Source organism: Schistocerca piceifrons, chromosome 4, assembly GCF_021461385.2.
Source record: "Schistocerca piceifrons isolate TAMUIC-IGC-003096 chromosome 4, iqSchPice1.1, whole genome shotgun sequence".
NCBI classification, from domain to species: Eukaryota; Metazoa; Arthropoda; class Insecta; order Orthoptera; family Acrididae; genus Schistocerca; species Schistocerca piceifrons.
In genome coordinates this window covers 515,159,112-515,174,497 of record NC_060141.1, presented here as the reverse complement: position 1 = coordinate 515,174,497, position 15,386 = coordinate 515,159,112, and the positions used below count along the sequence as shown (strand labels likewise).

Genomic DNA, 15,386 nt, shown 5'->3' with positions numbered 1-15,386 from the left:
AAAAATGAAGCTGTACTCTGACATATATCCTTCCGGACTCAGAAAATCTGAGATCCTTCTCATTAGCCTACCGACGGGACAATGTGTGATGACAAACGGCGTTGTGGTCCAGATAGAGGAGTTATCAATGTATCACATCAGATGAATTCGCAATTGCAAATGATGACCACCATCAGCTGTAGAATGGAATGACAATGAAAACTTGTGCCAGACCGGGACTCGAACCCGGATTTCCCGCTTATCGCCACCGATCGCCCTACCATTCAGCTATACTTGCACGACTCACGGCCAGACTCAAACTTCCATACGTCTACGATCTGTACTAGCACATCCATGATATGTATTCCCGCACAGATCACACGTTGTGCATCGTCATCAGAATAATGCAGGCAATGCAATTTCGTTACCAATGTATGGTGTTTGTGGCGCATAAATTTCAGTAGACTCCATTTCAGTGTACTGTATTTCATTATGAGGAAAGAGTGCAGATGATAGTTTACCAGTTGAAGTGCTTCTATTCGGATTAGTGATGAAATGAATGTGGTGCGGCTTTTAAAATTCTGCGACTATTTAACTCGCTTCTTAAATTCTTGAAGGGTAGATTTTAATATTTTGTCGATGTGGGTGTTTCGTAGAGATTTATCGTTTCTTTTAAGAAATAAACCGACTATAAGGAGCGATCAAAAAGGCCGTAGAGTCTAGAATCGTTAGGCCAATGGACTGTGCGTCTGATCCCGGCTGAGGTTCGAGTCCTCCCTCCGGCATGGGTGTGTGTGTGTTTGTCCTAAGGACAATTTAGGTTAAGTAGTGTGTAATCTTAGTGACTGATGACCTTAGCAGTTAAGTTCCATAAGATTTCACACACATTTGAACATTTTTTTCGTTAGGCCAACCAGGAAAAATCACTGTGAGCACTAATGCCATCATCCCACCGACGCACCAGCTTGAAGTGACCCATTTGGTAAAACAGTGTCCTGCTGCATAGAGAAGTCCGTAACGGCCTGCTGCACATCCTCTTTCGAGAAAAGTCGTCGACCCTTCAGAGCCTTTTTAAGGGACCGAAGGCATGATAATCGCATGAGAAGAGATCACACTACAGGGCGTGTGCTCGGGGGTGTGTCATACTTCAGTTGGCGTGACTTCTGCGTTACGATATTTGCTTTATGAGGAGGTGCGTTGCCCTGAAGCAACAGCACCACTGGCGCACCATTCCATAGTGTTATTTTTCTGCAGACTTGCTGCCTCATACACATTCTTCTTCCTCCGCTGGATGTCTACCGATATGTGCCCTTCGGCAGCCAAGAACAGAACAATAGCATGTTGTTCCTGTTTGAGAACATTTGGTAATGAATTCCCCATTGTTCGCGTCGCTGCAGCTACCGTACACGCGTCGGAAAGACAACAATGACACACTAACCCCTTGCATGTCAGTGCTTATATACCTGCATCGGAGTCATGCTGTGTTGTATGTATGCTGCAGAAGTGCCCTCAAACTGACACTTTTTGTTCGCCTCTTATAGGCCTACAATAAATTGAGTTTTATTTCAACTATTTCCCTGTTATTGTACTCTAATTTGGGGCGATTACAGCGAAGACAATGTTTACAGTTTTTACAGCCTAGATGATAGTACGATTGTATCGATGACTGTGACCGAGAATGAGTGAAAGAGAATTTGATTTTAGCGGAACGTATAAATTTATGATTTTTTAAGCTTTTGTACATTTGATGTACATTGTAGCGACTTAATTCTTGCCCTCTTCCCTAAGAAAAGAAAAATTTTCCTATTTTCTTGCTTTTAGGGGGAGCTTGTGTCCATGGCTGCGTACAGCTGCGACTGGCCAGACACCAACATCAGCTTTCAGAAGAAGCTGCTGCTGGTCATGGTTCGCGGGCAGAGGCCGTTGACGCTCACCGCCGGCGGGATCTACCCTATACAGAGGGGCACCTTCCTCTCGGTAAATTCTACTCTTCACACTGTTGACTATTTTGGTTATTGCTGCATAATCTCTCCATCGCGAGATCTTTATTGCATGTTGTAACCAACTTGTATTCCCTTTTCCGTGATGATTTAACATCCAAACAATCTACCTCTACCTATATAATATCATCATGATTTACGTGTACAGACATACTCCACATGCCGCAATACAGCGCTTACAGTCTTGATGCCGCATATAGTAATACAATTTTCCACTACAGTGGTGAATTTAAGACTAGTGTGCACTAAACCTCTCGCTCCCTTTCTCTCTCTCTCTCTCTCTCTCTCTCTCTCTCTCAAAAAGGGGGCGTCTGTAAAATGGAGACAAAAAACTTAAAAAAGTATTGCACACAGAAACCCTCACACTGGGACAATTAAAAGAATACAAGGTGATGTATGGATGGAGCATAAAAGTAGCGATGGACGGCGTAGCGCATAACTATCACTGTCAGTAACACTATGTCCAAGTCCAACACACAATTAAAATCACAGCTCTGGACGCACAGGAGAACAGCACCAATCACAACACTGACGTAGCACACTGATGACGATGAGCAAACACAGGATCTGCCAGGGACATGGAGATGAGGGAGAAGGGAAGAAGAGAAGAAGGTAAGGAGGGTTGGAGAGGGGGGTGACAAGCGGGGGCGCGTCGACGAGGGCTAGGGAGGGAAGAACGTGAGAGGGACAGTTGAGGAGGGGATGCAGGGACTCAGAGGGAAAGGAGGAAAATCCACTATGGGAGAAGGAGGAGAGAGGAAAAGGGGGGCCCTCTGGAGGGGAGGGAACAAGGCCAGGTTACAGTTGGAAGGAAGAGTTGATGTCATGACGTGGTTCAACATCTGGGAGGGGGAGGTGTTGGAAATTGCCCTGATGAAGGAGATGGAGGTTGTGGAGGTGGAGAGAGGCAGGGATACAGCGATAGAGGCACAGCAACGAATGGGGGGGTGGAGAGGACGGAGGAAACCAGGGGGTGAGGGAAATCAAGCCTGCGGACAGTGGAAAGGATGCGGAGATGTTGGAGGAAAAGGAGGGGGTGGGGGAAGGGCATGAGGTCATACAGGAGTCATGTGAGGAAGGAAGGTAAGGTGGAGTGCATGGCATTTGAGGATTTGGAGGGCCTTGTAAAAGTGGGGGGGGGCAGAGATCCAGGCAACGCTGGCATAACAGAGGATAGGAAGGATGAGGGATTTGCAGGTGTGGAGGATGGTGGAAAGATGCAATCCCCATGTCCAGGCAGACAGGAGTTTCAGGAGGTGGAGTTGGGAATGGGCTTTCTGCTGGAGGGTCAGGCTGTGAGGGGTCCAGGTGAGGTGACGGTCAAAGTTGAGGCCAAGGCATCTCAGGGTTGGGGTGAGCTGGATGGGCTGATCATAAATGGTGAGGTAGAAATCGTGGAGATAGAAGGAGTGGGTGGTGCGGCTTATGATGATTGCCTGGGTTTTGGAGGGGTTGAGACGAAGGAAACACTGGTTTCACTAAGTGGTGAACTGGTCGATGTGGGTTTGAAGGGTGCATTGGGACCATTGAAGGGTAGGATAGAGTGCCAGGAAGGCGGTGTCATCAGCATATTGTAGAAGGTGAATACATCAGCAGTGTACAGGAGATAGAGGAGAGGGGAGAGGATGGAGCCCTGGGGGATGCCAGCAGTGGGATAAAAGACACAGGAGTTGGTGTTGTGGAGGGTGACATAGGAAAGACGGCGTGAGAGGAAGGAAGCGACCAGATGAGCAAAATTCATAGGCAGGACGTAGGTTTGGAGTTTAAACAGGAGACCAGGATGCCATAGGCAACCATAGGCATTTTGGAGGTCGAAGGAAACAAAAATGGCGGAGCGACGGGAGTTAAGCTGGAGGGAGAGAAGGTGGACGAGGCTAAGGAGTTGGTCGTCAGTGGAGGAGGCTGATTGGAAGCCGCACTGGGTAAGGGGGAGGATGTGGTGTTGAGTAAGGTGCTGATGGATAAGATGGGAGAGGAAGGATTCGAAGACCTTACTGAAGACAGAGGTGAGGCAGATGGGTTTGTTGGGTTGGGTTTGAGGAATAAGAGGACGCAGAAAGTCTTCCACAGGTCGGGGTAGAAGCCGGTAGAGAGGATGACGTTATAGAGATTGGCAAGGACAGTCAGGAAGGTGAAGGAGCTTTCTCTAAGGTGGCGGTAGGTGACACAGTCGCGACCAGGGACCTTGTTTCATTTGGACTGTAGGATAAGTTTAATGTCGTATGCTGTGTTTGTAGTGTTGATGTCGGAGGGGGCAACTGCCCCAAGTACTGGAGACTAGGAGCAAGTCGAGCGACTGAGGTATCGGCGCGTTCCATGACGGTGGTGAAAAGAAAATAATCAAAGTGGGGATAATCGAGGATGGAGAAGACCTCAGAAAGGCGCGAAATCTTACTTAGGTTGACAGCTCCACCACTCCACTACCCTTTTATAACCTACATAAGCGATACTACCGCCATCTGCATATGTGAATATCGCTATCTCATGACTTTTGTCACCTCAGCGTATTATGACTTTAGCACCAATAAAGAAAAGATCATCATGGTGTCTCATTTTGTTATTATGGTCCCTGTGCGAAATATAAGCTTGTAAGTTAAAAAATGTTTCAGTTCCTAAGGGGCCAAATTCCTGAGGTCAATGGTCCCTAGACTTACACACTGCTTGTACTAAATTACGGTAAGGACAACACATACACTCATGCCCGAGGGAGGACTCGACCCTCCGGCGGGAGGGGCCGCGCGATTCGTGAGATGGCGCCTCTAACCGCGCGGCCACTCCGCACCGCGGTCCTGAGTCAACTGGCATGCCAGTAAGAGTGTTAAGCCCATCTCCCAGAGAATAAGGTTCCCCACAAGTTTGCTAGATGGCTTGCATGGCTGCTGGCCAGCCCTTGGGGGTGACAGCTACCTTCCTTGCTGAACCCTCCACACGGTGTATGATTCGGCGTGGAAGCTAGCTGGCTGTCTTGACCCTGTGAACGGCAGAGCGCGCAAGCCATTAAGACTGTAATCTTTCTCAAACGATTGTAAAGAAGCTGTTCAGCAAAAAAAATCTTATAACTTTATTCGTCAGCTTCATGATGAACTGCCTATAATTTTGCTAATATTTATTATGATAATTCAGGATTAAGTAAACTACTGCAAGAATTTCGGAAAGTTTGCAGTGGAAAGTAGATGTTACGAATTTAGGTCCTATGTTTCTGTGTATAAATTTAAACTTTGAATGATATTACTTTGCCGGCCGGAGTGGCCGAGCGGTTCTAGGCGCCACAGTCTGGAACCGAGCAACCGCTACGGTCGCAGGTTCGAATCCTGCCTCGGGCATGAACGTGTGTGATGTCCTTCGGTTAGTTACGTTTAAGTAGTTCTAAGTTCTAGGGGACTGATGACCACAGCAGTTAAGTCCCATTGTGGTCAGAGCCACTTGAACCATTTTTTCGATATTACTCTCTATTACGAGTCTCGAGAAAATGGATCATATATAAGGAACTTCATACCGAACTCTCGCGCCAGTGAAAAAGCTAGAAACAAACATTCACAAAATTCATTGTATCTCGTAAACGGCTTCATATATTGAAACAAGATTTTGGCAAATGATACTATGCATAGACGAGAGTATTTCGCTATATAATTAATTTGTGAAACCTCCTCATCGAGCGCAATATCAAGCAACTACAGATTTTTTCAACTAAATAATGTAATATTTAAGCGTCATCGATATCTAGTGAAACTAGAATTACTTGGATTTGGAACGAAATATGTGAGGAAATTGCAGTTTATTTTTATACTGAGAATGGGCATTTTCATAAACTATAGATTGGGTAACTCGAAACAAAACTGACTAGAACTATGGGATGAGACGCACTGCCAACCTATAAGTGAAAGCACAGTGTTTACTATCACATTCATCCCTACGACAACCACCCTCATTGCCGTCTGATTTGCAGAAGGTACCTACGTATGTTGAAAGCCTTGTGTACTTTAGTTTCAGGATGGCAACAGCTACAAGAATTAAACAGCCTGAAGAGCAAGTCGGTCCAGTTTTCTTCACTAAAAAACAAACAGAATCATACTTAATTCGGGAAAGATTGTACTCAGTTACAGTATCTTCTGTTCACTATTCCCTATCAATATGATGGTACCCTCTAAATGTTAGTTTACAAGGGAACCAAAATTTTCGTAAGGTCCACACACTACACCTATCATTTCCATTCAAACATTTTTACTTAAAATTAAATATGAACAAATGAGAGAAGCAAGCAATTACACAATAACTATACATTATAAAACACAGCATCAAAACATTTCTTATAAAGTGAACGTCTCAGGTGAACTCATAAATATGCTAGTAGTTTACAAAGAAATCCAAAAAGTAGTACGTTGAGGTTCTCAGCTTTGCAACAAATCAAGCGTATAAAACAATTACAAAAACTCATAATAATAAATTTGGAAGTACATCATATTGCATAATATTGAGAAATAATTGAATTACATAATGTTAAAACAAATAAATTACATAAAGCTTTACAAAGAATTCCAGAACAGTCTTGCTGAAAAGGAACATTCACCAATATATATATATATATTAAATTCACAAAACTCACTCTCCTACACTAAATTAGAGATGACACACAACATACAGGACAAAATTTTTTTCTGTACTTTTGGATACTAAGAGATAACACAGTTATTATGTGGACAATGATTCATTCCAGCTTGTCTGTATGGGTGGGTGGGTGGGTGAGGGGCTAAGGGGGGGGGGGGGGGTGAAAATCAAGTCGCTCGGCGAATAGGCGAACCATTGCTGCCGTTCTCCATCACATCTCACCTATTAGTGACAGCTGGCATGGTCATACTCATGCCTCATTACCGAGGAGTCAGGTTCTCAGTAGCACGTAGCAGTAGCATACACATTCTTCTTAATCAACTGGACTGCAGTACTCCACTATAGGAGTCTTGTGTTGGCTGGCATTCCTTTTAACCTATTAATTAAGAAGCTCTATGAGTTGTTGCATCCTGGATGTACGAGTGAAGAGTGTAGTTGTATGAGGTATTCATAATGATATGGTGCAGGAAAGTAAGTATGGCATGAGATACTGGAATTGCTACCGGATATGCTGTTTTTTGAGCCTACAGTTCACAGTGTGGCACAAAGTTAGCAATGATTTCACTTTATGGAGTCGTTTAGCTTCATTTCATGTGATGCCAACTCACGTCGTTGCTTGACTTCCGCTGCCGCCTGCAGAGTTGTTTTGGTCAACGTCCAAACTACGCCATCGGCGGCCATGAGAAATCTAGTCTGCAGGGACGACGCGATCCTCGAAGCCAGACAGGGTCGCGCTCCTGCCGCCTTGCGGTGCCTGCTTCACGCCTCTATGATCTCATCCCGCAGAAAGTGGGTCAGCCAGCCCTTACTTTCGCTTCCGTAGCCACTGGCCACCTTATTGCCGTTTCCTTCCTGTCAGGCAAGCATAAGTGAAACCCGCTCGACGGTCCGTGTCGTCTGCTGGGCCATCATAGCGTTACTGCCAACTAAACATTAGATTATGACAATCACTTTGTACATACATAGTAAATTAGAAATTGAACCGATTAAACTTTAATAGAAAGTATTCCCCACGAAATTATTTATGAAACTGCCTTATATACAGGGTGAGTCACTAACTATTGCCACCTAGGATAACTCCGAATGTATGATTATAGCTGAAAAGTTTGTGGGGCAAATGTTGCATGGGACAACAGGAGCCATAATATGACGTTGGGTTTTTGTTGCTAGGTGGCCTCAGACATATGAAGTTCAACTTTGTTTTCTTAAATGGGATGCTATAGTTTGGTAATTATTTTCTGATTAGCAGCATGAACGTCCATCTACAGAAGGTATTCGAAGTGATGACCATTGGTATCAATGCAGTGGTGCCATATTCTTATCATGGATTGAGTGTTATTCCTTATCACTTATTGAAGCACATGCTCTGACAATTCTCTTTCGTACATCGTGCAAATAGTAAGTATTCGACGAATACGCATAGCATGTAGACACCATTCAACGGTTTCGCAATACAACATTAATAGGAACGGTAAGAACAGTACCGTCGAATCAAGAGAATGTGAATGATGTAGTCCTTTGAAGAACAATTCGATATGCTTCTCATTTACGGAGAATACCGACGTAGTTCAGTGAGAGCTAGAGACTTATACGCTGAAAGATATCCTCAACGTACATTAAAAGATGTGTATGATGAACTGAGAACAACTGGATATTTGATGCATCGGAAACATATCCGGCAAAGGAAAGTGGCATCTAACGCTTGTGGCTGTGGCGCCTGAGCAGGGGGTGAGAGAGGTGGGGTGGGCATGTAGGAATACATAAATTCAACAAAAAGACAAGGCAAGCAAGCAAAAAAAGCAAAGAAAATTTTCTGCAGCACCTGCCTGAAAACACTGCTTAGAAAAAACGACAAGAAACTGTTAAGTCAATAAAACGCCCCTGCAAAGAAAAGACAAGAGAGAATTAAGGCACCAGCAAAAAACAAAAAAAAAATCCCCTGGCCGTCAGGTGCGGAGTTCGGTTTTAAGACCTCGTCGCCAAATGTGGGGTCCCTCCCACCCTTCTCGTATAGGGTGCCTAAAGGATGCTTCGTTTCCGGAATGCTATACAACAATTCAAGCAAATCACACTAATAATTTTTATTACTATAAAGAAGATAGACGATAATTAACTTTGAATTTTCAATGGTGTCGCAAGCGATGGGCGACAAGCAAACAATCAAAGTCCTTTGATCTATACAAGGCCCATGAAGCACTTGGTATGGAGCACACGTCAGTGATATCGTAGTGCTCTCCTTGTACTGTGCCAGTACTGAGCTGGTCTGCGAGTCCTGGTCTGGTACTGTGTTAATACTGTGAGGCCGAGGCTGGTAGGAGCGGCGCTTATATTCTCTTCTTGTAGAGGCCGCTTCTGTCGTGGTGCTGTATTAATCAGCGCACCATTGGCCGACGACGTCTCACCGCCTTCTCTTCCCTTGCAATCTTCATCTTCGTTACGCTTGAACACCCAACTTCTTTCCTCCCATATTCCTTTAACATTTAGTAGAAACGTACGTTGGCATGGCCTACATAACCCTTCTTTCCTTCCCTACCTATATTCTGGTGCAAACGCTCCTCGCCATCCCCCTCCCAGTCTTTCCACTCCGTTAATCTCTGTCCAAATGCAACCTTGGCCTCTACCTTAATACCATAAACATCAATTCCACATCCCTCCATTCTAAGAACAGCCCTATGAAACATCAAGCGCATAGCCGCTCTTGATACTTTAGGTAGCAGAAACCTTCTCCACGTTATACCCCCTTATCACAAAAAATAACCGTCTTTCGCCTTCCTATTGCCGTCTACTTACTTCTCCGATCTTCACATTCATTTCTTCCTTAAAAAAACATGTTACCTACCTTATATAGTAACTGTTCACTTCTTTTACAATACCTCGGCAACTTTTACAACCCTACCATGTTTCCAGCGACTGTGACTAATTTAATTGCTGCATAAATACACTGCTTCCCATTAAAATTGCTGCACCAAGAAGAAATGCATATGATAAACGGGTATTCATTGGACAAATATATTATACTAGAACTGACATGTGATTACATTCTCACGAAATTTGGGTGCTTAGATCCGGAGAAATCAGTACCCAGAACAACCACCTCTGGCCGTAACAACGGCCTTGATATGCGTGGGCATTGAGTCAAACAGAGCTTGGATGGCGTGTACAGGTACAGCAGAGACTGGGGTATTGTGACGAGTCAGTTGCTCGGCCACCATTGACCAGATGTATTCAGTTGGTGAGAGATCTGGAGAATGTGCTGGCCAGGGCAGCAATCGAACATTTTCTGTATCCAGAAAGGCTCGTATAAAACCTGCAACATGCGGTCGTACATTATCCTGCTGAAATTTAGGGCTTTACAGGGATCGTAACACATCTGAAATGTAACGTCCACTGTTCAACGTGCCGTTAATGCGAACAAGAGGTGACCGAGACGTGTAACCTATGTCACCCCATACCATCACGCCAAGTGATACGCCAGTATCGCGATAGGCTACAATCCGACCTTTATCAAAGTCGGAAACGTGATAGTACGCATTTCTCCTCCTTACACGAGGTATCACAACAACATTTCACCAGGCAACGCCGGTCAACTGCTGTTTGTGTATGAGAAATCGGATGGAAACTTTCCTCATGTCAGCACGTTGTAGGTGTTGCCACCGGCACCAACCGTGTGTGAATGCTCTGAAAAGCTAATCATTTGCATATCACAGCATCTTCTTCCTGTCGGTTAAATTTTGCGTCTGTAGCACGTCATCTTCGTGGTGTAGCAATTTTAGTGGCCTGTAGTGTAGTAACCATGACAGAAGGAAAATACACAAAAGTCTAAGTTAACAGTCACTACTTCTCTAAGTTACTAATCTGTTTTTTGAGTTCGCAACAATTTATGCAACCAAATGTTTTCCATATGAGCTAAATGATACTCGTTCTTTATGTAAGGCCGATTACCTCCTGTTTGCATTTAAATTCTGCATTTGTTTGTTCCACACACAAACTCCTCCTTATTCCGTGAAGTGTTTGACACTGCTGATATGGTTGGGACCAGTTGATTTTCCTTTATTCATGGATCCCAGTTCCAGCATGTTCTCGTGCGCCGTTCTGTGGATTCGTGTGGGTCCTTCATAGACCGAAAAAAATTTGTGGCAGAGCGCTTTTTGTTTGTTCAAGAGACGGTGACAACATACCAACAATTTCTGTCCTAATTGGAACAGTCTAATCCTCGCTTTCTTGGCTGCCCTTTCCTTATTTTTCGTAACTTCCACCCTGAGGTGGACAGCACTTATTTGACAATGTGCTTGCGTCGTTCCTTTTGTCTCGGAGGGTAATAAACTACTTCTCTCATCCGATCTCGCGGTTACCGGTTATTCAGTACCGTGATGGGCGGAACCTTGGTGGAGCTGTGTGGTAACTCATTCATAACATCTTGGAAGTCTGGCAAGAAAACGTCCCAGCTCATGTCCTGCTTCGATCAATAAATCCTACGTAGACTTCCTAAATCACACATAATACGTTCTGCAGGGTTGGAAGCAGGTCTGTAGGACGAAATGAAAATTGGTCTATCCTATGGCTTTTTAACATTTCCACCCATCGTTGCGATCGAAACTGTGGACTGTTATTCGATAAAAATCTCTCCACACGACCAACCTGTGTCAATAAATTCCTCTCAAATGCTTTTGAAACCGCAGCTGCCTTAGTCAGCCAACGACCTTGCCGCAGTGGTAACACCGGTTCCCGTCAGATCACCAAAGTAAAGGGCTGCCGGGCTGGATGGTTGACCGTCCGGTCTGCCGAGCGCTGTTGGCAAGTGGGGTGCACTCAGCCCTTTTGAGGCAAACTGAAAATGGTTCAAATGGCTCTGAGCACTATGGGACTTAACTTCTGAGGTCATCAGTCCCCTAGAACTTAGAACTACTTAAACCTAACTAACCTAAGGGCATGACACACATCCATGTCCGAGGCAGGATTCGAACCTGCGACCGTAGTGGTCGCGCTGTTCCAAACTGTAGCGCCTAGAGCCGCTCGGCCACCCCGGCCGGCAGGCAAACTGAAGAGCTACTTGACTGAGAAGTAGCGGCTCCGGTCTCGTAAATCGACATACGGCCGGGAGAGCGGTGTGCTGATCACATGCCCCTCCGTATCCACATCCAGTGACGCCTGTGGACTGGGGACGACACGGTCGGTACCGTTGGGCCTTCCAAGGCCTGTTCGGACGGAGTTGCTTTACTCAACGGCGTTAAGTGTCACGTATTTCGAAGATTATTCTGTAACAACAAAAACACAATAAAAATCTCGCTTTCACCTGGGAGGGGGCCCTAGAAGGACACAGGCCACGAACTGCTTTAATTTCTTCGTAATAATCGGAAACATAGGTGCCTGCATACCTTGTGTCAAAGGTTTACCCTTTTGGCAGTCCTTACAATTAGCCAATATCTTTCAGATCATCCTGTCGTACCCCGACGAAGGTCGCAACATTCTTACTTGAATCCCTCAGTAGAACTGGAAGTGAGGTGGGATTTTTCAGGTGTACCGAATCTTTGGTACGCGAGTGGCTTCGTGCAAGCGAATAAGTCGGTGAAAAGGTCTTGCTGAGGTTATTAGGTCTCTATGGCTGGAGACAGTACAAAAAGACTCGGTTATCAAATCAAGAAAAGCTTCTGTGTTGGTACCTTGTTCTGATTTTATTGCGTCTTCCCGAGTTTACATGAACTTGTCGAAGATGACAGACACTGGGTCATAATTTCAGTGGCCTGGATCATACATGAGGCTTACTAGGTAGTCAAATTGCTAGAACAAATTACCTCCCTGTTCTATCACTTTGACTCGAATCATGAAAAGGGGCCAGTTTCTTATTGCTCAAATCGAACCCTCACGTTCCATCACATCTCACAATGTATGTGACAGTCAGTCATAGGTACAAGAAAGCGACGACAGACTGACTACCCACAGTCAAGAGGTACGTATAGGCAAGAATCCATGTCATTCTTAGTGTACAAATTTAACTGAATACATTGTTTCACTCACATAACATTTCGCTGTTGGCTGACAGACACCCGATGCTCGTCTGCTGGTAGGAACTCTCGAACTCTCGAACCGTTGTACTCTGCCATGCGAACTGGTGGCCTCTTTATACAGCCATGGGGCTGTTTGCTTCTAGATGGTACCTGACCGCGTCGCATTTTTATCCGTAATTCGCATCAGCCATTTTAAGTCAGCTATATCTTAATACTCGCAACTTCATGTTGGTCTGGTGAAAGTGTCAAGTACACTATGTGATCAAAAGTATCCGAACACCCCCAAAAACATACGTTTTTCATTTTAGGTGCATTTTGCTGCCACCTAATGCTAGGTACTCCATATCAGCGACCTCAGTAGTCATTAGACATCGTGAGAGACGATGAACAGAATGGAGCGCTCCGCGGACTCAAGGACTTAGAACGTGATCAGGTGATTGGGTGTCACTTATGTCATACGTCTGTACGCGTGATTTCCACACTCCTAAACATCCCTAGGTCCACTGTTTCCTATGTGATAGTGAAGTGGAAACGTGAAGGGACACATACAGACAAAAGCGTACAGGCCGACCTCGTTGTTAACTGACGGAGACCGCCAACAGTTGAAGAGGGTCGTAATGAGTAATAGGCAGACATCTATCCAGACCATCACACAGGAATTTCAAACTGCATCAGGAAACACTGCAAGTACTAAGGCAGTTAGGCCGGAAATGAGAAAACTTGGATTTCATGGTCGAGCGGCTCCTCATAAGCCACACATCACGCCAGTAAACGCCAAACGACGCCTCGCTTGATGTATGGAGCGTAAACATTGGACGATTGAACAGTTGAAAAACGTTGTGTGGAGTGACTAATCACGGTACACAATATGGCGATCCGACGGCAGGTTGTGAGTATGGCGAATGCAGTAACATTCAGAGGGAGTGGTGTTATGGTGTGGTCACGTTTTTCATGGAGGGGGCTTGCACCCCTTGTTGTTTTGTGTGGCACTATCACAGGACAGGCCTACATTGATGTTTTAAGCACCTTCTTGCTTCCCACTGTTTAAGAGCAATTCGGCGATGTCGATTACATCTTTCAACACGATAGAGCACCTGTTCATAATGCATGGCCTGTGGCGGAGTGGTTACACAACAGTAATAGCCCTGCAATGGTCGGAGTCCTGACCTGAATTGTATAGAAGACCTTTGGGATGTTTTGGAACGTCGACTACTTTCCAGGCCTCACCGACCGACATCGATACCTCTCCTCAGTGCAGCACTCCGTGAAGAATGGGTTGCCATTCCCCAAGAAACCTTCCTGCACTTGATTGAACGTATGCCTGCGAGAGTGGAAGCTGTCGTCAAGATTAATGGTGGGTCAAACCATACTGAATTCCAGCATTACCGATGGAGGGCGCCACGAACTTGTAAGTCATTTTCAGCTAGGTGTCCGGATACTTTTGAACACATAGTGTATAAAATATCAAGAGACACATCCATATGCTCTAGATGAATTTCTATCAGTTCTTCCCCCCTTCCCCCCCCCCCCTCTCCCCGCAGACCAAACCCTCTCTTCCCACAGACCAAAATCCTGACTCTTGTGCGGTTCATTATGTATTGTGCAAATGATGATTAGAGCCTCAATCAATCACACAGAATTTTGGTTTCGTTTCGGTGCGATTTATGTATCAAATAAGCATCATCCTAATTTTGTTTATCGAACAGAAGCCCTGCAGTTCGTAGAGACTATACGCCTGTCACAAATGATGATTAAAGTGTCCAAACACTTCTTTCTCCGAAAATTTTCTGCTTCGGGAGATTTACTACTGTTACGTACGCTACATCCTCAGAATATCTGGCTGACCAAATTTCAGGACCTATAATTTGTTTTTATGCTCTTTTTATTACCTATACGTGTGTAATATAGTGGAGATCTACTGTCAACGTATGTGTATCCGGAGCATCGTGGGTGTTTATAAGTCCAGGTGCTGGGCTATGAGTTCCACGTTTTTATTATATTTGTGTTTTTGATTATATGTTGGGTCCTAGTACACTCCTGGAAATTGAAATAAGAACACCGTGAATTCATTGTCCCAGGAAGGGGAAACTTTATTGACACATTCCTGGGGTCAGATACATCACATGATCACACTGACAGAACCACAGGCACATAGACACAGGCAACAGAGCATGCACAATGTCGGCACTAGTACAGTGTATATCCACCTTTCGCAGCAATGCAGGCTGCTATTCTCCCATGGAGACGATCGTAGAAATGCTGGATGTAGTCCTGTGGAACGGCTTGCCATGCCATTTCCACCTGGCGCCTCAGTTGGACCAGCGTTCGTGCTGGACGTGCAGACCGCGTGAGACGACGTTTCATCCAGTCCCAAACATGCTCAATGGGGGACAGATCCGGAGATCTTGCTGGCCAGGGTAGTTGACTTACACCTTCTAGAGCACGTTGGGTGGCACGGGATACATGCGGACGTGCATTGTCCTGTTGGAACAGCAAGTTCCCTTGCCGGTCTAGGAATGGTAGAACGATGGGTTCGATGACGGTTTGGATGTACCGTGCACTATTCAGTGTCCCCTCGACGATCACCAGTGGTGTACGGCCAGTGTAGGAGATCGCTCCCCACACCATGATGCCGGGTGTTGGCCCTGTGTGCCTCGGTCGTATGCAGTCCTGATTGTGGCGCTCACCTGCACGGCGCCAAACACGCATACGACCATCGTTGGCACCAAGGCAGAAGCGACTCTCATCGCTGAAGACGACACGTCTCCATTCGTCCCTCCATTCAAGCCTGTCGCGA

At 45.4% G+C, this 15,386-nt stretch overlaps 1 protein-coding gene across 1 annotated transcript in view; it reads left to right on the top strand.

Annotated features, from left to right (window-relative positions):
• LOC124795957 (odorant receptor Or2-like) overlaps positions 1 to 15,386 on the top strand; it is a 58,576-nt gene that overhangs the window by 23,938 nt on the left and 19,252 nt on the right. Inside the window, exons 4-5 of the mRNA XM_047260037.1 lie at positions 1,801 to 1,956; positions 7,224 to 7,373. Coding sequence (XP_047115993.1) covers positions 1,801 to 1,956; positions 7,224 to 7,373 — 306 coding nt within the window. The remainder of the gene's footprint in view (positions 1 to 1,800; positions 1,957 to 7,223; positions 7,374 to 15,386) is intronic.